Below are 23,953 nucleotides of genomic sequence, written 5' to 3' on the forward strand. Positions count from 1 at the left end.
AAAGCTCTTCAAATGCTGTCCTGGTACTTCTGCTTCAAATATCACCTTCTCTGGAGGTTCTCCCGAGCTAAAAAACAGCCCTCTGCCCTCCACCTCAGCGTATTACCAGCCACTCTTGTCCCGACTTATCCTGCTTTATTTTATCTTTATAGAACTTATTACCACTTGATATCTGCTACTCATCTGTTGGTTTGCTTATTACCTCTGGTTGAAGGCACTTCATGTGTATTTCTCACTGCTCTCCCCTAATCACGCCTGGCACAGGCACCAGGTGGGGACAGACACTTGATTATTTGGTGATTAGTGACTTAATGGAATGGCCGTTATTATCATTTATTAGTATTAGTAGTAGAAATATAGAAACATATTTTAGACATATATCTATATATTTTAAAGATTTTATTTATTTATTTGTCAGAGAGAGAAGGAGAACACAAGCAGGCAGAGTGACAGGCAGAGGCAGAGAGAGAAGCAGCCTCCCCACTGAGCAAGGAGCCCAATGCGGGACTCGATCCCAGAACCCTGGGATCATGACCTGAGCCAAAGGCAGTGGCTTAACCAACTGAGCCACCCAGGCGTACCTAGACAAATATTTTTGTGGTCACAGATTCCAGGTTTCAGATTCGAACGTGGTCACCTAATAGGTGATCTTGCCTAAATTAATTAACGGTGCTTGTTTTGTTTTTTTTTTCATTGATAAAAAGAATGTTTGGGTAGGTAAATAGCTGCTACTTAGACAAATATTTTTTAAGTAGCAGCTATTTACCTACCCAAACATTCTTTTTATCAATGAAAAAAACAAAACAAAACAAGCACCGTTAATTAATTTAGGCAAGATCACCTACTAGGTGACCACGTTCGAATTTGAAACCCAGTGGCAGTATCGTAGCCAATGAGGTTTATCCGAGGCACGATTATTGCTAATTGCTAATTGAAACCCGGAATCTGTGACCACTAAAATCTAGGCTGTTAGGCAATGTCTTATAATTTTCCCAGTGATTTCACTTAAGTGACTTTTAAACAAAATATCTTTGTCTCCAACAAATATTGAATCAAAAACCTAGACCCCCTCCCTCCCACCCAGAAGGAGGCTTAACACAGAGATAAAGTGACTTGAACAGAAGTAGGAGGCAAAAAGGTATACACTGGGGATAACTTTTAGACTACCGTTCTTCTACTACACAAACTGCCTTCCTTGATACAGGAAAACAAATTCCTCTATGTCCACCTTTCTGATCTACACTTGTTGTGCAAACCGTAACTGTAAGATTATAAGCCTTCAGTGTGACCTAAAATTTGCAGCAATAGCTAAATCTACTGAGCCCTTCCTGTGTGTCAGGCAGCCCTGGACATGAGACACCTCATTTAATTGCCACAACAACCCATAATTTGGATACTAGTGTTATCCCCACCTTACTGACCAGGACACAGAAGGGCAGAGACATCACCTAGACTTTCCATGGTCACTCAGCCTTACATGGGGGTGCTGACGTTCAAAGACAGACCAATCAGACCCCAGAGCCCGACTGTGGGCTTTTCATGAGCTCCTACAGAAAGGGTACAAGACCAAAAGGAATATGTCCTTTTACCTCTTGACTGTACGAAATTTCAAACTTGTACAATGAGAAGAGGCGAATGTAATGAATTTCTACATACCCACCACCCAGTTTCAGCCATTATCAACTGACCATAGGTGATCTGAAGCCACTTGGGAGGACCTATCCTCCGGTAAAAAGCAGTGGTGCTAGAAGGGTCTACATCAGGCTGTAAATCAGTCTATCTCACTTTCCTCTGGGCTTATCTGTGACTTATTTGAAAACTGACTTTGCAAAAAATGCTTCTCCTTTTAAAGTGTCATGGCAGCAACAGATTCAGCAGATGTGGAAATCCTGACTTCACACCAAAGGGAAATGAATTCCCCGGAGAGAGCAACAGGGTCTAGATGTCCTCTGCAAATGCTGGTTCCTTCGGTGCCAGTGACTACTGTGACCAAGACAGTCAACATGTTCATTTCCATCAGTATAACTTAGCCTAGGAAAATAGAATCAGCAACTCATAAATGGCATGTGTACCTACAAAACATGATGGCTAACATGTTCAGATTTAAAAAAGAGAAGACACAGGGGAACGAGAAATAGACATAGGAAGGAAGGCAGTGGGAAGGAATGAGCTCTGCTCTGAACAGCAGAGTCACGTTACAAGGCACTTAAGTTAGGTGCTAAACTTGTCCCTACACTTTCTCCTTTAATCCTCACCATCAGCTTGTGTTAAATTTAGAGGCTTAATTAGAAAAAAAAAAGAGTGACCCTGCTGGTGATTAGGAAAGCTCCATAATTCTATCCCTTCTTTCCTTCTATATCAGGCACTTGAAAGTCTCTTAAAGACAGAATGGTTGAAAGGCCAGGTTTACTCAGAAAGTTCCTTTAGTTTCTCACCCCTGGTCTAGCTTGAATTTTAGCATGCAAAAGCATGACCCCACAGAATTGAAGACATAAAACCATGTGCACTCAACTTTAAGGGCAATTTTAGGGAGATAATGAAAGTAACTTTGATTAGACAAGAACTTCACTTACTGCCACACTTGAGAGCTCAACCCTGTAGACAAAGGACCAAGCGATATGAAATGCTAGTTAGGGTTCAATGCATGATTCTGTCTTTGGACAGGTATATGGTTCTTGGAGTATACACCAAAGTATACAGTGACGCTTTAAACTCTTTGAGGAGGCTCAGGTAGGCAGGAAAGGAGACCTTTCTTGTGTCAGCAGTACATGATGAAAATTGCCCTATTTCTCTTTCTATTTACATTCTAAACTAGCTAATTAAAAGGTAGTTTCACCAATAATTTCGGAAATAATGAAATGAGGAGGTAATCATAGAAAAGAACAAACATGTTCGTTCAGAAAGTGGGGAATAGTCTGGCTTTCAATAGTCAAGCCAGTTTAAACCTTTACAGAGGTAAGCAATCAAATATTCTAACTTTGCTTTCCTGAAAAATCTTTCTTAAAAAATATATTGTTAGGTAACTTAAATATGTCTTAAATACAATTAATTCTTTGAACTTTTCAGATAGGTACAGAGGCAATGAGGAGAAAGAATCTGGGATCTCAACAGAGTCCACAAAACAATGGGTCCATCTGGAATCTTGACAGCTGGACCCTTTCATTTGCATAACCTTGCTTCTTGATTTAATTTTTTCAAGTGGAGGAAATGTTTATGAAATTTGCTGGGTTGATAACCCTGGAGACTTGGATCACTCAGCCAGGAAATGGTAACTCAAGGCAGGTCAGGTTTGGGGGCATCTGGTTCTATTTCATTCCTAGAATTCATCCATGGAAGAAATAATGTGCTTTGGGTTTTTATCAAGCTAAATGCCACCAAGGCCCCTGGAGAGGGTGACGGGCATACTTGCAAGGTTCTTGAAGCAAATAATAATTTTTTAAAAGGCTTTAGCATTTAGAGGGCAAGAATAACATAGTTTTAGAATTAACCCACTGCTATCAGCCTGGTCAAAGTCATCGCCATCATCAACGTCAACATCAACATCAGCATCACTTCCTGGTTGTCTGGCTTCTGTGTTTGTTCCCTCATGATGTAAACTCAACACAGAAGCTTAAGTGATCCTTTCAAACAGAAGTCATCTCATATCATCTGTCTCCTCAAATTCCTCCAAATGCTTTTCTAATTTGCTCCACATAAAAGTTGAAATTCTGGGGCTCCTGGGTAGCTCAGTGGGTTAAGCCTCTGCCTTCAGCTCAGGTCATGGTCTCGGGGTCCTGGGATCGAGCCCCGCATCAGGCTCCCTGCTCGGTGGGGAGCCTGCTTCCTCTCTCTCTGCCTGCCTCTCTGCCTACTTGTGATCTCTGTCTGTCAAATAAATAAATAAAATCTTTAAAAAAAAAAAGTTGAAATTCTTACAATGGAGCGGGAGGCCCTCCCCTGACTCTCCAACCCCTCCACAACTTGTCACCCTGCATTCCTACCACTGTCCCTTCCCTACTCTGCTGCTCTGGGACCAGAGCCTGCCCTTACCCCAGGGACTCTGCATGTCTGCCCAGAACACTCCTCTGTCAGATACCAACACGGGTAGCTCTTCAGGTCTCGTCCAGATGTGAGATTCTATGCTACACCAAGTCGAGCCTCCCTTGCCATCTCGGTGCGTCTTACTGTCCCGTCCGTAGCACGGGCAGCACCTCCTACCGCCCGTCATGTTACAGATCTCCTTGCCTATTTCCCTCCTAGACTAGAAACCCTGCAAGGACAGAGGCTGGTTGTTATTTACAGGAACCTCTCCAGCTGCCAGAACAAGCGCTCAGCACACACGGTCAGCGTGTGTTAAACGCGAGATGGATACGTCGGCGTTAGTGAGGATGAGGGTAGCCGACTGCACCTGTTGCCAGGCACTGTTCTAGCCGCCTGACGTGCACTGACTTGTGTCACCTCCACAATGGCCCTCTGACAGAGGTACTGCGGTTCTCCTCATGTCATGGGTGAGGAAACTGAGACACAAGGGTCAGGTATCTGGCCAAGATACCACAAAAAACAATTAAATAAATTTACAAATTAGACAGGGTTTGGAGTCTTTAACTTACTCCTTTAAATTTACAGGTGGGAAAACCATGTCTGGTGAGTTGTTCACGGGAAGACTGGGGGCTGGGACCTCCTCTCTGGGTGTACTTCTCAGGCACCTGCCAGCAGCAGAAGCGCCAAATGCCCAGTTCTCTCCACTGAAAACACGCTACCTTCTCTTTATGAGACCAGAAACCCCAGATCTTAGCAGAGCAACTGACACACGGTAAGTACCCAACAATAATTTTCAGAAAAAAAAATTAGAGATGGCAGAATTTGGGGGAAGCTAAGAAATTCTCCTCTCAGATTACTAGCCAGTGACCCCACTGATAAAGGGCATGTGAATTCTGTCTGAGATCCCCGAAACAGTCCTCTCTCGAGGCAGCTAATGCTGTATGTGAACCCGCCGATTTGGGGGACCTTCCCCAGGGGCAGAAGATGGTTGTGCAGAGATTTTAGGGAGCAACCTTTAGGGCAACCTGTATTGAGAGCCAAGGGGCATGAAGCTTTATACATGCAAATATCCACCATCCATCCGCCTCCCCCAGTCTAAGTCCATCTCCGGAACAAAGACGGATGCACATTTTAGCCTAATTTCACCGGACTCAGTGTGTGTGTGTGTGTGTGTGTGTGTGTGTGTGTGTGGTGGATGTGTTGGTGGGTGTGGCCAAGGATGGTGACCGGGATCAACAGGGGTGCTGGCGACCGTGTGGGGAGACGGCCAGCGAAGCCGGGGCTCCATGCGGTGTGATCAGCTCATCCCAGTCCTGCTGGGGTGGGGTCATGCCCTCGCCTTGTGTGACTACTTCCATGTGCCCATCGACAAAACACTCCCCTCTGTTCTACAAAATCTCATCTCAGTTTTTCATCAGAGTGACAGTGAGAAGTGCTAATGCTGGATGGTATTAAGGGAAAGTCCCAATAGTTCAACTTAGAGACCCGGTCCTTTTCTGCTCTTCTTAGAATTCAGCCTCCAGATACGCCCAGACGCCATCGCTGTGGCCGTGGACTTGAGGCCCCATGTTGCTGCAGCACCTTCTACAGGGGAGCTGCTGTTGCTGGGTGGGGCTGCCCGTCCCGGAGGCTTCTAGAGAAGAGCTGGTGATTACCGACTGCTAGCAGGACACCGGCTGAGAGAAAGGGGTGCGTGAGTCTGCCGGCTCGGTCACCCCCGTGGAGAGTTTGGGGATCCTCGCTCTGCGCTGCTGCGTTTCCCTTCAGTCAGGGATGCGAGGAGGAAGCTCTGCTGGTGACAGGCTCGGTCTTCCTCCCCACTCTGAGGTCTCAGCCAGTACAAGAATCATAGCCTCATCCCTCCTACAAAACCCTGATTTCAAGCGCAAGCAGGAAAAGTCGAGTTGCATTTATGCATCCGCTCACCTCGCTTTCACAAGTTTATGTTTAAATAGCTCACAATTTTTAACTGTGGAATTTGTTTGATTTTGTGGTAGGCTGTAGACTTGTGTACTGTTGGCTACAATCAGATCTTTACAGGGCGCCTGGGTGGCTCAGTGGGTTAAAGCCTCTGCCTTCAGCTCAGGTCATGATCCCAGGGTCCTGGGATCGAGCCCCGCTTTGGGCTCTCTGCTCGGTGGGGAGCCTGCTTCATCCTCTCTCTCTGTCTGCCTTTCTGCCTACTTGTGATCTCTGTGTGTCAAATAAATAAATAAAATCTTAAACAAACAAACAAACACCTGTGTTACAGGTTTAAAAAAAAAAACACCAAAATGTGTTCTTCAAATTTCCTCAATGTTCTAAAGTGAACTATTAGATAGTAATAATTATAAAGGCTGTTAAAATGTATAGTAATAATTTATTAAGGGGCTCCTGGATGGCTCAGTGGGTTGAGCCTCTGCCTTTGGCTCGGATCATGATCTCAGGGTCCTGGGATCGAGCCCTGCGTCAGGGTCTCTGCTCAGTGGGGAGCCTGCTTCCCCCCATCTCTCTGCCTGCCTCTCTGTCTACTTGTGATCTCTATCAAACAAATAAATGAAATCTTTAAAAATAATAATAATAATTTATTAAATACACTGTGGTAAAGGCTCTAAGAAAATTGTCTCTTTTATTTTGCCATCATTTGAAAGTTGGGGAAACTGGGGCCCAGATGGGGTAAGTAATGTGTCTGAGGTCACCAGTGGGTGAAGTTGGGATTGGAATTTGAGTCAGTCTTTCTCTCTGCAGCCTGTGCCTTTACCCATGTACTGTTTTCATTATTAGTTCTTACTGTGTTACTACACTATCATTTTAAGAGCAGCCTAGTTCTGGGAACACCTAGATTCTATTTGTAGCAGAGGAAGCCACCCACGGCATCTCACTTACAGCTAAGTGGAGTGGACTCTTGGTAGCACCGGAGTCCGAGTCTTCAAAGCCATGGTTGGTTCTTTCTAAAAGCTGTGAAGACAAAAAGAAAACGTGTACGTGAGAAATTTGCAGAAGAAATCTGCCTTTATGGATACGAATGTTGATGTCAATGCCAAAGAGGCTTCAATAATGTAAAACACGATACTTCTTAGCAATATAAGAAACCTGCTGCAACACATCTGAAACAAGAAATTGGACATAGCCTATCTAAAACAAATACTCTAACTGAACCTTTCAACTTCTATCATCTCAGGATTTGCTGATGAGAAAAAGGCTGTCATACTTGAAAGATGCTCAGCCTCACCAATCCAGGAAAATAATTCATGTTTAATCCACTTTTCACCCAGCAGATCATAGTACTGAAAAATTTTAATACCTAGTGTGTATTCCATTATCAAACACACATTTACTGGCGATAGTGTTGGAAGAAACATAGAAGTCTCCTGTTCTCATGGAGCTTACATTCTAGGGAGGGAAATCATAGAAAAACAACTGAGAAGTTACTTAACAGCTGATGATCAGGGAATCCTCTCCAAGGAAGTGACAATTAAAGTTAAGACCTAAATACCATGAAGAATTAAACCAAGTAAAAATGTGGCAGGAGAGTATTCTGGAGGAGGACAAAGCGGGGGACAAACATGGTGAGTGGAAGGAACAGAAAGGATAGTGTGACCAGGGTATGATGCTGGTGAAGGTATCCGGAAAAAGACATTCTCATGAACTCTTTGAAGGAACAAATAGCTAAAACCTTTCTGGGCAATTTGTGCATAAATTTGACCCTAGGAATTAATTCCTAATAAATAATTAGACTAGTGCACGATGATGCATGTATAAAGAAAGTTCTTCAATGACTATTTGATGAATGATCACCAATGTACCTAGACACTGAAGATTCAATAATAAATAATATTACAATATCCATTTTCTTCAGGGGGGAGACAGAGTAGGCAATAAAAGAAAGAAGTAATGCAGTTAATTAGAAAATGGTATGTGGGGACGCCTGGGTGGCGCAGTTGGTTGGACGACTGCCTTCGGCTCAGGGCGTGATCCTGGAGTCCCGGGATCGAGTCCCACATCGGGCTCCCAGCTCCATGGGGAGTCTGCTTCGCTCTCTGACCTTCTCCTTGCTCATGCTCTCTCTCACTGTCTCTCTCTCTCAAATAAATAAATAAAAAATCTTTAAAAAAAAAAAAAAAAAAGAAAATGGTATGTGCTGTGGAGAAAAATAAAACCAGGAGGGTTCAGAGAGCCAGAGGGGAGGTCAGTTTGCAATTCAACAGGATGATCAGGGAAGGGCTTGCGGGCTGAGAAAAGTCTTGAGGGTGATGAGAGAGCCTTGTGGACATCTGGGGGAGGAGTTTTCCAAGCAGAGAGGCCAGCAGCTGCCACGTCTCTATGGAATAAGCATGCTTAAGAACATCCAGGATGCTGGAGGAGAGTGAGCCAAGACGAGAATGATAGGAAAGGAAACCAGAGGGATGGTGATGCAGGGTGTGGGAATGTCATCAAGAGCATTCTGGATTGTTCTAAGAATTTTGACTTTTCATCCTGAGATGGAATTTCAGTGTAGTGTTTTTTTTTTTTTAAAGATTTTTAAAAGATTTTATTTATTTATTTGATATATATAGAGAGAGGCAGGAAGAGAGAGACAGGGAAGCAGGCTCCCCAATGAGCAGAAAGCCCAATGCGGACCTCGATCCCAGGATCCTGGGATCATGACCCGAGCAGAAGGCAGAGGCTTAACCCACTGAGCCACCCAGGTGTCCCTCAGTGTAGTGTTTTGAGCAGAGGGATGACATGTTCTAACTTTTATGCTCTAGGGAGGGCAGAGAGAACCTGAGGCAATAGCCCAAGAGAGAAATAACAGTGGCTTAAAGCAGTGGAGAGCAGTGGGGTTGGAGAGAAGTAGTTGGATTGTAGATATTTTAAGAGGTAGAATCAATAGGATTTCCTGATGGATTGATTGAATATGAATGTAAAAAAAAGATGGAAGTCAAGAATGACTTCTAGGATTTTGTCTTATGCAAATGGAAGGACAGAAGTTCCATGAACTGAGATGGAAAAGACCAAAGGTGGAAGACACTGTGGGAAAGAATGAGAGTTTGGTTTTGGAAATGGTAAGTGTTTTGTAAATGTTAAGTCTGAGATGTTTTTAAAATATTCAAAAGTGCATACCAACCAAACAGCTGTTGGGTACATGGGTGTGGAGTTCAGGTATTTAAAGCCACAGGATTAGAGGAGATGAGTAAAGTAAACAGAGATAAGAAATGAGGAGAGACTTGGAATGATGAGGGGGAGAGAGCAGGGAGACAGACTGAGCAGATGAACTAGAAGGAACACCAGGAAGTGTGAGGTCTGGAAACCAAATGATGAAAGAGTTTCAATGAGATAATGAGTAACCATGTCAGAAGTCCTAAAAGGTCAAGTAAAATGAGCCCTGAGAATTGACCCCTGGGTTTGGCAACACATGACTATTAGTGACTCTGTGAAGAGCACTTTAACAAAACACTGTTTCTATGAAAAAAAAAAATTAGAAAAAAAGACAGCAACAGAGATGTGTTAAATAAATCGAAGTGGGACAGGGACTTTAGGGGAAAACGGCAGAGTGGGAAGTTTGGAGGCTCACCTCATCCAGATACAACTAGATAACACCCATATCAGAGTAAATAACCCAGAAAACAATTCAAAGATTGGAGGAACAGACTCTCCACAGCTGTGCATAGAGAAAAGGCCACATCAAAGAGGGTGGGAAAGGCATAAATGTGGTTGGGAGCTAAATGGACCTGCTGGACTGCTGGAGGAAGAGAGGAACAATGGGGGCACAGAGAAGGGTGAGAAACAGACCCTTACACCAAGCACCCCAGGCACAGGAGCCTGCACAGGGAAGATAAATCCCCATAACATTTGGCTTTGAAAATAGGGGGGTCTAATTTCTTGAGTTCTTATGAACAGTGGGGCTTACCACCTGGAACTTTAAAATTCAGTGAGCTCAGCTCTAGGAGAGCCAGGAGGGTGACAGGAAGTGGAGTCCTGCCTTTAGAGGGACAGCACAACAAAGAGCCCAGAGAGGCAGCACAGAAGCAGCAGTTTAAAAAATGCCTGGGAGGGTGCCTGGGTGGCTCAGTAGGTTAAAGCCTCTGCCTTCAGCTCAGGTCATGATCCCAGGGTCCTGGGATCGAGCCCCGCATCGGGCTCTCTGCTCAGCAGGGAGCCTGCTTCCTCCTCTCTCTGACTGCCTCTCTGCCTACTTGTAATCTCTGTCTGTCAAATAAATAAATAAAATTTTAAAAAATAAAATAAAATAAATAAAAAATGCCTGGGATATATGCAAAGAAGATTTATTTACTAATATCACAACATGTGCTAGGGGGTCAGGAATTTTTAGGAGACTATTCTAAGAAAAAAAGAGTTGGCAGGTATCATTATCCTCACTTGTCCCCTAGCCTAGACACACTGACCAACACTTTCCACCTACCTTGCTAACAGTACCCCTGGCCTAGTGTGCTTCTCCACACCTGCCCCCTTCAATATGTCCTTGGCCAGAGCCCGTCCAAAGTGGTGCCACAAGCCTGGTGGTGTGCAAGCAGCCCTGACAGGAAGCAGTGCTACATCAGAGTGACTCCTTCCCTGGGGAGAAGGGAGGATAATGACACACACCAGTCTACTGTGGCTCCAGTGCTGGGCTGGGAGCAGACATCAGATCTGTGAGCCCTGCTCAGCAACAAAAGCTTCTCAGGAGACAACACAGGGAAAAATGCCCTGCAGTTTGGTGCTACTGCATCTCTGGCAAGCCTTTGTTCTGACCCAACTCAAGCCCAAGTCTGGCCCACTGATAACACAGGGACCAAACCTTGCCACAAAACAATGAGAGCTATCAGAAATGACTGCACTGAAGGCAAAAGCAGCCCGATCACAATAGTGGGGTGCACACAACATGCACAGGAGATACCCCAAAGCACCAGGTTCTGGTAAACAGGGGATTTTGCACTGCAGGGCACTATTGGATCTCTTCTTCATAGGGCCACTATTTTCAAGAGCAGGGGATTTAGGGGACTTTCCTAGGACATAGAAACACACACAGGGAGTTAGACAAAAATGAGGAGACAGAAGAATATGTCCCAAATGAAAGAACTGAACAAAATCACAGCAAGGGAGCAAATCCAAATGGAAAGAAGTAATATACTTGATAGAGAATTTAAAGTAATGGTCATAAAGATACTTACTAGACTTGAAAAAAGAGTGGAGGACCTCAGTGAGACACTCAACAAAGAGAAAACAAAAAAAGAGTCACTTGGATGATGATGAACTCAATAACTGAAATTAAGCATTTCCTAGATGAAATAAATAGTAGACTAGAGGGAGCAGAAGAATAGTCAGTGACCCAGACGACAGAGTAATGGAAAACAATCAAAATGAACAGGAGAGAGAATAATAATAAAAATAAACACAGACTTAAGGAATTCAGTAACATCATCAAGTATGATAGCATTCACATTATAGGAACCCCAGAAGAAGAGATAGGAAAGGGGGCAGAAAATTTATCTGAAGAAATAATGTCTGAAAACTTCCTGAATCTGGGGAAGGAAACAGAAATCCAGATCCAGGAATCACAAAGATTCCCCAATAAAAATCTACCCAAGGAGGTTCACAGCAAGACACATAGCAATTAAAATGGTGCAAAGTAGTGAAAAAGGGAATTTTAAAAGCAACAAGAGAATAGAAAGCAGTTATATAAAAGGGAAGCCCCGTTAGTCTATCAGTGGAGTTTTCAGTAGACACTTTGCAGGCCAGAAGGGAATGGTATGATATAGTCAAAGTTCTGAAGGGAAAACACACACACACACACACACACACACACACCAACCAAGAATACTCTACCCAGCAAGGCTATCATTCAGAATAGAATAAAGAGTTGTTTCTCAGTCAAACAAAAGTTAAAGGAATGCATCACCACTAAACTAGCCCTATGAGAAATGTTAAAGGGGACTTTTTTTTTTAGAAGAAAGATCACACATGTGTGTGCACAAGCAGTGGGGAAGGGCAAAGGGAGAGGAAGAATCCCAAGCAGGATCCACACTCAGCACTGAGCCTGACTCGGGGCTCAATCCCACCATCCTGAGCTCACAACCTGAGCCTAAATCAGGTGTCAGATAGTTAACCAACTGAGCCAAAGGCCCTACAGCCCCTAAAGGGACTTTTTGAATGCAAAGGAAAAACCAGAAGTAGAAGAAAAGTAGGAGGCACAAAAGCAGTGAGTTAGCTATATTATAAAAATCAGTCAAGGGATCATAAAATAAAAGGATGTCAGGTATGATACCATATATCTAAAATATGGAGGTGGGAAGGGGAGTAAACAATGGGTTCAAACTTAAGCAGTCCTCAACTTAATATGCACTGCTACATGCGTAGGTTATGTATAAACCTGGTAACAACAAATCAAAAACTACCAACGGATAGACAAAAACGAAACAAAAACAAAAACAAAACAAAACAAAAAACCAAAAGAAATGAATCCAAGTATATCACTAAAGAAATCCAGCAAACCATGGAAAAAAACAAGCAAGAGAAGAAAGCAACAGAGGAAAACTACAAAACAACCATAAAACAAGTAGTGAGACAGCAATAAGCACATCCCTGCCAACAACTACTTTGAAGGGCGCCTGGGTGACTCAGTCTGTTAAGTGTCTGCCTTTGTCTCAGGTCATGATCCCAGAGTCTTGGCATCCAGCCCCACATTAGGCTTCCTGCTCAGTGGGGGATTCTGCTTCTCCCTCTCCCTCTGCCTCTCCCCCCAACTCATGCTCAAGCACGCTCTCTCTCAAGTAAATAAATAAAATCTAAAAGAATTAACTCCTTTGAATATAAATGGACTAAATGTTCCAATCAAAAGACATGGGTCGAGAGAATGGATAAAAAGTAAGACCCATCTATATGTTGCCTATAAGACTCATTACAGATTGAAAGTAAAGGTATAGAAAGGCATTTATCATGCAAATGTAAGTGAAAAGAAAGCCAGGGTAGCAGTACTTACATCAGACAAAGTAGACTTTAAAACAAAGACTGTAACAGGGGACAAAGAAAGAAACTCTATGATCATAAAGGGAATGATCCAACAGGAAGATGTAACAACTATAAATATTTTATGCACTCAACATGGAAGCATCCATATACATAAAGCAGCTAATAACAAACATAAAGGAAGTAACTGACAATAATACAATAAGAGTAGGGGACATTACCACCCCACTCACATTAATGGATAGACCATCTGACAGAAAATCATCAAGGAAACAGTGGCTCTGAATGATACACTGGAGTAGATGGATCTATTCAGAACACTCCATCCTAAGACAGCAGAATACACATTCTTTTCAAGTGCGTATAAAACATATATAACATCTTTTCAAGTGCGTATAAAACATTCTCCAGAATGGATCGCATACTAGGCCACAACACAAGTCTCAACAAATTCAAAAAGACTAAAGTCATACCATGCATCTTTTCTGACCATAGTGCTAAGAAACTAAGAATCAACCATAAGAAAAAATTCTGGAAAGAACACAAATACATGGATTTTAAATAACATGCTACTAAACAATGAATGGGTCAGCCAAAAATCAAAGAGGAAATTAAAAAAAAACCATGGCAGTAAATGAAATATAATTGTCCAAAATCTTTGGGACACAGCAAAAACTGTTGTAAGAGAGAAGTTTATAGCAAAACAGGCCTACCCCAAGAAGCAAGAAAATTTTTTTCTCAAATAAACAAACTAATGTTACCCCTAAAGGAGCTAGAAAAAGAATAAACCAAACCACAAATCACGAGACAGAAAGAAGTAATAAAGATTAGAGCAGAAATAAATGAAATAGAAACTGAAAATAAAACAAAACAGATCAATGAAACAAGGAGATGGCTCTTTGAGAAGATCAACAAAACTAATAACCTTTAGCCAGACTCATCTAAAAAAAAGAAAAGAGAGAGAGAGAGGACTCAAATAAACAAAATCAAATGAAAGGGAAGAAATAACAATTGATAGTACAGATACAAACAATTATAAGAGAATATTATAAAAACCTATATGCCAACAAACTAGACAATCTAGAAGAAATGAATAAATTGCTAGAAACATTTAACCTCTTGAAACTGAATCAGGAAGAAATAGATAATTTGAACAGACCAATTAGCAGCAATGAAAACAAAACAGTAATAATAAAAAAAAAAACTCCCAACGGGTTTTTTTTGTGAAGCAGATGGCTTCACAGGCAAATTCTACTAAACACTTAAAGAAGAAGCAATACCTATTCTTCTCAAAGTATTATAAAAAGCAGAAGAGGAAGGAAGGCTTCCAAATTCAATCTACGGGGCCAAAATTATCCTGATACCAAAACCAGATGAAAACACTTTAAAAAAGGGAGAACTACACGCCAACATCTCCGATGAATATAGATGCAAAAATCCTCAACAAAACACTGCAAACAGAATACAATAATACATTTTTTAAAAAATCATTCAAGGGGTGCCTGGGTGGTTCAGTCATTAAGTATCTGCCTTTGGCTCAGGTCATGATCCCAGGATCCTGGGATCAAGCCCCAAATCGGGCTCCCAGCAGGGAGCGTGCTTCTCCCTCTCCCACTTCCTCTGCTTGCGTTCCCTCTCTCGCTGTATCTTTCTCTCTGTCAAATAAACAAAATCTTTAAAAAAATCATTCACCATAATCAAGTGGGACTTATTCCTGGGATACAAGTGTGGTTCACTATTCAGAAATCAATCAATGGGATACATCACATCAATAAGACAAAGGATAAGTCAATATAATCATTTCAATAAATGCAAAAAAATCATTTTACAAAGTACAACATCCATTCATGATAAAAACCCTCAACAAAGCAGGTTTAGAGGGAACATACCTCAACAAAATAAAGGCCACACATGAAAAAGCTACAGCTACCATCATACTTAGTGGGGGGAAAACTGAGAGATTTTCTCCTAATCTTAGGAACAAGACAAAGATGTCCACTTTCATCATTTGTATTCAGCATAGTACTAGAATTCCTAGCCACAGCAATAAGACAAGAAAAAGAAATGAAAGGCATCCAAACTGGTAAGGAAGAAATTAAACTTTCAGTCTTTGCAGATGACATGATACTATATATGGAAAGCCCTAAAGATTCTACCAAAAAAAAAAAAACCTTGCTAGAATTGATAAATGAATTCAGCAAGGTTGCAGGATAAAAATCAACATATAGAAATCTGTTGCATTTCTATACACTAATAATAAAGTAGCAGAAAAAGAAATTAAGAGAACAATCCTATTTATAATTGCACCAAAAAGGATAAAATACCTAGGAATAGACTTAACCAAGGATGTAAAAGAGCTGTACTATGAAAACTATACAATACTGATGAAAGAAACTGAAGGTGACACAAACAAATGGAAAGATATGCCATGCTCATGGATTGGAAGAACAAATATTTTAAAATGTTCGTAGCACCCAAAGCAATCTACACATTCAATGTGCTCCATATCAAAACACCAACAGCATTTTTCACTGAACTAGAACAAAGAAACCCAGAATTTGTATAGAACCACAAAAGAGCCCAGATAGCTAAAGCAATCTTCAAAAAGAACAAAACCGGAGGTATCACAATCACAGATTTCAAGATATACTACAAAGCTGTAGTAATCCAAATAGTATGGTGCTGGCACAAAAACAGATACACAGATCAATGGAATGGAATAGAGAACCAAAAAACAAACTCATGATTACATGGTTGATTAATTTTTAACAAAGGAGGCAAGAATATGCAATGGGAAAAAGATAGTCTCTTCAAAAAATGATGTTGGGAAAACTGGACAGCTACATGTGAAAGAATGAAACTGGACCACTTTCTTACATGACACACAAAAATAAATTCAAAATGGATTAAGGACCTAAACATGAGACCTGAAACCAAAAAAGTCTAGAAGACAGCATAATCAGTAATTGTTCTGACATCAGTCATAGCAACACTTTTCTAGATATGTCTCATAAGGCAGGAGAAACAGAATCAAAAATAAACTATCTGACTCTGCCTGCCACTCTGCCTGTGCTTGCTCGCTCTCTCTCTCTCTCTGACAAATAAATAAATAAATAAATAAAAATAAACTATGAGAACAACACCAAAATAACTGCTGTGCTTCTGCACAGCAAAGGAAACAGTCAATAAAATAAGAAGACAACCAACTAAATGGAAGAAGGGATTTGCAAATAACGTATCTGATAAAGGCTTAGTATCCAAAATATGTAAAGAACTTACACAACTCAACACCAAAAAAACCCCCAAACAATCCAACCAAAAAATATGCAGAAGACATGAACAGACATTTCTCCAAAGAAGACCTCCAGATGGCCAACACATAAAACAATGCTCAATATTACTCATAATAAGTGAAGTGCAAATCAAAACCACAATAAGGTATCACCTCACACCTGTCAGAATGGCTAAAACCAAAAACACAAGAAAAAACAAGTGTTGATGATATGGAGAAAAATGAACCCCTGTGTACTGTTGGTGGGAGTGCCAACTGGTATAGCTACTGTGGAAGACAATATGGAGGCTGCTCAAAAACTAAAAACAGAGTTACAATGTGATCCAGTAATTCCACTACCGGTACCTACCCAGAGAATATGAAAATGAAAACACTAATTTGAAAGGAATGTGCACCCTTATGTTCATCACAGCATTATTTACAATAGTCAAGACATGGAAGCAGCCTAAGTTTCCATCAACAGACGAATAGATAAAGAAGATGTGGTGTATATATAGACAATGGAATATTACTCGGCCATAAAAAAGAATGAAATCTTGGCATTTGCAACAACATGAATGGATCTAGAGACTATAATGCTAAGTGAAATAAGTTAGTCAGAGAAAGACAAATGCCATATAATTTTACTTATATGTGGATTTTAAGAAACAAAACAAATGAACAAAGAAAACAAGAGACAAACAAAAAAACAGACTCTTAAATCCAGAAAACAAACTGATGGTTACCACAGGGGAGTGAGTGGGGGATGGGTGAAACAGGAGAAAGGGCATAAGAGTACACTTATCTCGATGAGCACTGAGTAATGTGCAGAACTGCTGAATCACTATATTGTACACCTGAAATTAATATAACGCTGTATGTCAACTATATTAGAATCAAATTTTTGAAAAGCTTACATAAATAAAGTTTCTAAGTAAATAAATAAATAAGAGTGGTGTAGTCAGCCATTGAGATAAATTATCCCTCTTTATGTTGCCTTTAAATTCTTCTTTGCGTAGTGAAGTATCCAAAAAGAACAAAAACCGAACACCTAAAGCAGTGATGGGTGATGAATGTGGCAGTACTCAATATCCCCTCTGCCTTCCTAACCAGTGGGCTTGGACTGTAGAAGCTACACAGTTATGAACTGTTTCCTAGACTCTCCTGAAGTAGGTTCCAGATGTATCTTAAGATCCACCAAGGAGACGCACTACCCTGAAATGCTGACAACAGACACGAGCAGAGGACATCTCTGTGATTTCTGACGATGGGTACAGCTGTGAAGACTTTGTCTTTCAGCTCCCGGGGTGCAGGCTCCCACCCTAGTGAGGGTGGAGTAGTCAGACACAGGGACATCGGGAATCTGCTCTTGGCAGTACGGATCAAGCAGATGCTGTGGGGCTCTAGGACCAACAGTGGTGGCACTGACAAGTGTGTCCCCACCCAACAGCCAGGATGATATGCCCATAGAAAGCTCTTCTGGTGATTATTTTCTGATTCCCTGCACCCTGACTATGGGGAAGGGGCAACCGACCGGCTCGCCCAAGCTCAGAGTTCAGCCTCATTTCTGGAGGATCACCTTAGTGTTTCCTCTTCTAGACAACCCACCAATCTTGTAAATATCTACTTTTTAAAAATCACATTTTTTTCTGCTTAAAATAGCTAGCTTTGTTTCTGTTTCCTTCAAATGAAACCTGATTGATTCAAAGAGTAATGGAGTTTACCGTAGCAGTTTTCTTAATGGGGGAGCGAAGGGGAAATTACATCACTCAATGCACCAGAAAGCAAAACTTCCTAAAATCCACTCTATCCATTTTTATCCTGGAAAGTCCCAAACTTCTTAAGTAGAAAAAAACATTTTTAAAAGCAATATATGTGGAATAGTAGTAGCATTTCCATTTTTTAAAAAATCTATACTAATGTGATAACAGATGCAGAGAAAAAGCCTAGAAATCCCTACCCTAAAATGTTTAGTACAATAACCTAAGAGTGGGATTACGGATGAATTTTTTTTTCTTCTTTCTCTTTCCTCATTTTTTTTTTTTTTGCAGTAACTATGTATTGTTTTTGTAATCAGAAAAAACATTAAAGCTATTTCTATCAGGGGAAAAAAATAAAAGCTATTAACCTTGCTTTCTTTCAATAAAATGATATTCATGGACCGCCTCCCCCCCGCCCCCAGGTCCAGAACTCCTTTCTAGTCAATCCATGTGGAACAAAATGCTTGGATTCTCTGGTAGATCAAATAGCAGCATAAAATTTACCATCTAAGAACACATGCTTTTAAGTTTGCAAAGAATATAATGCAAATAATTTTATCAGAAGCATAAGGCATTTTATGTTTGTTTTTGTGAGTGTGAGAATAGAATTTGGAACTTAAACAATCTAGGATAAGTTAGACTAATGAGACTAAATTTAATTTTAACTTCAAAGCAAACAAATTTAAAACCAATCTACTGAGCATAGTTGAAATACAAGTAGCCCTAACTGCTTGAAAAGGCTAGAAAGCAGCTGTTCTTTGCTTTGTTTTGCAACATTATCACCTGCAAAACTTCCTGGAATTGATAGTGTGTACTGACAGCAAATCCTGTCCTAGAATGAACTTTCAATCAAAGGAACACAGGCTCATTTCCACCATTATCACAAACATGATGAACAGAGACAAGAAGACGAAATACTGTTTCTAGCCACAAACTAGGCATGTTTCCATAAGATTTATTATGAAATAAGATTTTTCCACACACATACTTTGATCATTCTAATAGCATGCGATATTTTACTTCTATCGTTTATTTACCAAATATTTGCCGAGTGTTATCTCTGTGCGGGACCCCGGATTAGGCACCAGGATTCAACTGTGCAGGGGGCAGATGTTCCTGCTGAGCTGAGTGAGCCTGGAGGCTAATGGGGAACCCATGGAAATTAATAGGTAATGAAAACAATGGGAGCTAGGATGCAGGATGTTATGGGAGCAGGAGAGGTGCCTGACATAACCTGGGGGGTCAGAGAGACTCTCTGTCAAGGAAGGTCTAGCCCGAGACCTGGATTATAGGGGCCAGCCAGGCATAGAGAGAGAGGGATTTCCAGGCAGAAGGAAGAGCATGTGAGAGCAGTGAGTACAAAAAAATTTTAAAACTTTCAGTTTAATAAGGCTAGAGTAGTATGCAGGGGTGAGGAAAGCATGAGTAGCACAATGGGAGGTTGGAAACATACATAAGCAGAAAATAGATTTGGTATAGAGTGATTATATCGTTCTTGTCCAGTCCAGGACGTTTCTGAGAGGGATGACTGTGCCAGGACGAGAGCTGTAAACCAGGACATCAAATCAGGATGATTATTCAAAGTCACTGAAGTGCTTTAAGCAGAGAAGAGGAACGATCGTGACAAGATTCTTGGGTATTATAAAAATCTCTCTGGACACAGTGTGGAGAATGAACTGTTGTGGTGTTGGGGTGAGGATTACCACCCCAGAAACGGGGAGATGAGTTAGGATAGTTCAACTCTAGAATTTGTAAACTGTGAATTATTGAGCTGGTGAGGCCTGACGGTGGCCTGAACTGCAGAAAAGGCAGTGTTAATGGAAGGAAGTAGGTGCATTCATGCATTTCAATCACTCCTTTGTTCATTCATTCCATAATTATTGTTTCAGCATTGTGCTAGGGACTGAAATTTTCGGTTTCAAATGGTCCCCACCCACATGAAACTCATAGTTTAGAAGGTAGGGTGGACACCATTCATTGATTGAAGAGTGGCGGAAGGAGTTAGGGTGCAGTCAAGGGCGACGCCCAGTTTTCCAGCTTTGGTAACAGGGTGAATGGTGATGCTTTGTCTAAGAAGCAAACAGATCTGGGGAGAGAAGGGGTGTTGAGTTCTGCTCTGAGGGCTGCATCATAAGAAGCAATGAGTTCTGCACGGAGAGCCTGTGGTTATAAATCAAAGCATACAATCTCATATGTACAACATAAAAGCAGATGAATTAAAACTCTCTCTCCTTTAAGACTATTTCCAATTAATACATCCTCATGCTTATCATCAACATTTACACAGTCTATGTATCCACAGACTAGTTTTCACATCGAATTACCTGCACAAATTCAACGTACATATCCAATATGGTGCCATAGGCTTCTACTGGAAAAATAAGAATTTTGCGTTTGTTCCAAGGATCAACTTGGTCCTCTGCTTAAATTATCTATTAACATGGATGCTTTAATAAAGTCTTTATCAGGACTACTTAATTTTATTCCTTGTCATGTCTAAAATCCCAGAAATACTTCTTTTCTCAATTGTTCATTCATTTATGAAGCCTGTATGAAGAGTCGAGAACTACTTGAGATCAAGATCTCACTTCTTCCCCCAGTCTCCTCCTGTCACCTTGTATTTGCCAAGACTTTCCCGGGTAAACAAAACAAAAGGTTTGGGATTAAAGCTACTTCTAACCCCCACTGACTAGTAAAGACAGATGCTGAAGAACCAGGAAGAGAACAAGTAAACTTTTCAACTGTCTTATCTGCGAAATGAAAACTCTGTTTCAAGGGAGACATAGTTGGGATGCTCTAGAATTTTGTCAAGCCCAAGAAAATGACTACATTTGAGTTTATAGCAATTTATAGGACATTTTCTGAATCTGGGCGGTGTTTGTATAGGATGGGAAGGCTCACATATCGAATAGCTCCATGTCTTGGATTTAAAAGCCACAAGGGTAATGGCCAAGTTTAAGCTTCTTTCTCTACAAAACGAATCTGTGATAACAAAATCAAGAATAAACATGAACTTAACGGTAAGCCAACTGGCTGCTGGGTTAACAAAACAGTAATCTTATCATTCAAAATTGTGAGGGCACAGATCAATATTATACTTGAGCTGGAAACCCAAGCTTTTTAAATAGTTTAGATGATCACTGGCTATTTGAAAACATGGCAGGAAAAACTTCAGAGATCTCAGAGATCTCAAGCTGATCTAAACCCGTTTTTAAGTGTGCTTTTTAAGAAAGCAGAAAGCAAATATGGCTCAGACTATAAGAACGGAAATCTGTGGCCAGTGGGTCTGCGGGCTAACCCTCTTGCAGGTTCTGGTTAGATTCTGATGACCAGCAAGTTTCCACAAGGTAGGAGGGATTGGAGGAGCTAGAAAACCAATCAGAAAATATCTGCGGGGACCATGTAAAGGAGGTGCTCTGAAGAAAGTTTTAAAAATGGATTTATTTATCTTTCAGTAGTGAGGACTGAGAGGACATTATAAGTCTTCAAGGCTGTGAAGGGTTGGAGGCTGGCCAAGGCCCCTGGAAAGTTGGCACCTCCGTCAGAAATCCTATTTCACATTCCACTTGTCTGTGTTTGAGAATAAAATGCTATTTGGGCAACCTCAGGGCCACTCCTGAGTCAACTGTGTGGTGACCTGGCTCTGGCTTGGTCCAGAATGGGGGCTGGGTCTGCAGAAGTTCCAGACCACCAGCCTGCGTCAATACCCTCTACTTAGTAGATCCCAGGAGCCCAGAACAGAGCTCAGGGATCCCACAGATCTTTCAGTCTCAGAATAAATATGATGTTCCAGGCCACACTGGACCCCCATGAACCTCAGGCCTTTGAGTCTAGCCTAAAATAAAGTAGCTTCCCCATGATGGCACATCAGATAGCAGTGGCTATCTGTTTCTCATGAGTCTGCTCAGCCTCCCTCACAAGCTATTAGAAAAAGCTCTGTTGCTTGAAATTGTTACTAACCACAATTATCAGAAACCCAATGGTATCTAGAAAGGTATGAATCTAATCTAATTTCTGCCTCCTCCCTCAATTCCACAAGTAAGGAACCATTAACTTTCTTCACTTGGGTAAGTCAAGGTCTATGAAACTTTATGCTACTGGAAGCTTAGATAGATTAAGTTTCCATTTTTTCTTTGGAGCTGATTTTGATTACTCTGCTTATCTCCTCCCTCCAGTGTGTATTCAGTTCCTGGTGATTTCCTTGCCAATTAAAAGGCAGAAGAGCCTCTAGTATGTATAAAGAAGGCTAATGAAACCTGCTGCAAAGATAAAGTCAAATGCAAGATATAAAATGTGTGGTGTTCAAAACTGTCTTGCAAAAGCCTTAAAAATGTTCATATACGTTGACCTGTAAATCTACTTCAGAGATTTTTACCCTGAGAAAGTTTTAAGCCAAAGCCATTCAATAGTTAAAACAGTGTAAGCAACCTAAATAGTAGAAGAAGTTCAAAGTTATGGTTTATCCAATAATTGAGTATTATTTAGATGAAAAAATGTTTACTGAGTTCTTAATAGTGTTGGGAAAAGAATTATGTCATAATATTTCATGGAAAAATCAACATATAAATCATATACTTAATATTATCTCATATGTGTAAAAAATAAAATATGTGAGAAGACTAAAATGAAACACAACTGATCCTTGAACAACATGGTTTTGAACCACATGGGTCCACTTAGGAGCAGATCTTTTACAATACTTGTAAATGTGTTTTGTCTTTCTAATGATTTTCTTAATAACATTTTCTTTTTCTTACTTTATTATAAAAATACAGTATATAATACCAATAACACACAAAATATGTGTTGATTGATGTTATCAGTAAGGTCTCTGATCAACAGTAGTAGTCAAGTTTTGGGGGAGTCAAAAGATATACTCAGGGGCGCTTGGGTGGCTCAGTGGGTTAAAGCCTCCACCATCGGCTCGGGTCGTGATCCCAGGGTTCTGGGATCGAGCCCCACGTCGGGCTCTCTGCTCCGCAGGGAACCTGCTTTCTCCCCTCTCTCTCTCTGCCTGCCTCTCTGCCTACTTGTGATCTCTCTCTGTCAAATAAATAAAATCTTTAAAAAAAAAAAAGATATACTCAGATTTTCACAAAACAAATAAGCAAAGGGGAAATGAGAGAGAGAGAGAGAGAGGCAACTCAAGAAACAGAGAACAATGGAGGGTTACTAAAGGGGAGGGTGCTGGGGGGTGGGTTAAATGGGTGATGGGAATTAAGGAGTACACTGTCTTGATGAGCACCGGGTGATGTATGCAAGTGTTGGATCACTATATTAAACCTAAAACTAATACAACACTGAATGCTAACTAATTGGAATTAACTGGAAAAAGTTATACTCAGATGTCAGCCTCCCTAACCCTCCCATAGTTCAAGATTCAACTGTTTACCAAAAGGTTAGTGATGATTGTTTTGGGGTGGTGGGACTTCGTGTGTTTGATTTCTTGTTTCCACTTTCCTACATATTCTAAACTTTCTATAACAAAAATGTATTATTCTAATAAAGAATAAAATAAATGTTTATTTAAAAATAAGATGGGAGGGGCGCCTGAGTGGCTCAGTGGGTTAAAGCCTCTGTCTTTAGCTCAGGTCATGATCCCAGGGTCCTAGGATCGAGCCCTGCTTCGGGCTCTCTGCTCAGCGGGGAACCTGTTCCCTAACCCCCACCCCTTGCTGGCCTCTGCATACTTGTGAATAAATAAATGAATAATAAATGAATAAACTCTTTTAAAAAAAATAAGATGTGTGATGAGTACTGGGTGTTACATGCAATTAATGAATCGCTGAACACTACATCAAAAACTAATGATACATGTTGGCTAACTGAACATCACAAAAAAAAACTGATGTACTATATATGTGGCTAATTAAACATAATAAAAAAATAAAAATAAGATGGTTGAGCCAGATTATTTCCAAGGTCTCTTTGGTTATACTCTGGATGGAATCCAGTCAAAATTTAATGAGTCAATGTT

At 40.9% G+C, this 23,953-nt stretch overlaps 1 protein-coding gene and 1 pseudogene across 5 annotated transcripts in view; one reads left to right on the forward strand and one right to left on the reverse strand.

Moving 5' to 3' along the window:
- ANKRD44 (ankyrin repeat domain 44) overlaps positions 1–23,953 on the reverse strand; it is a 321,175-nt gene that overhangs the window by 34,553 nt on the left and 262,669 nt on the right. For all 5 annotated transcript variants that reach the window (XM_044241217.1, XM_044241214.1, XM_044241216.1 and 2 more), the window contains exon 17: positions 6,886–6,957. In XM_044241217.1, coding sequence (XP_044097152.1) covers positions 6,886–6,957 — 72 coding nt within the window. The remainder of the gene's footprint in view (positions 1–6,885; positions 6,958–23,953) is intronic.
- Positions 869–1,026, forward strand: LOC122903773 (annotated as a pseudogene).

Source organism: Neovison vison, chromosome 3, assembly GCF_020171115.1.
Source record: "Neovison vison isolate M4711 chromosome 3, ASM_NN_V1, whole genome shotgun sequence".
In the NCBI taxonomy this organism is placed as follows: domain Eukaryota; kingdom Metazoa; phylum Chordata; class Mammalia; order Carnivora; family Mustelidae; genus Neogale; species Neogale vison.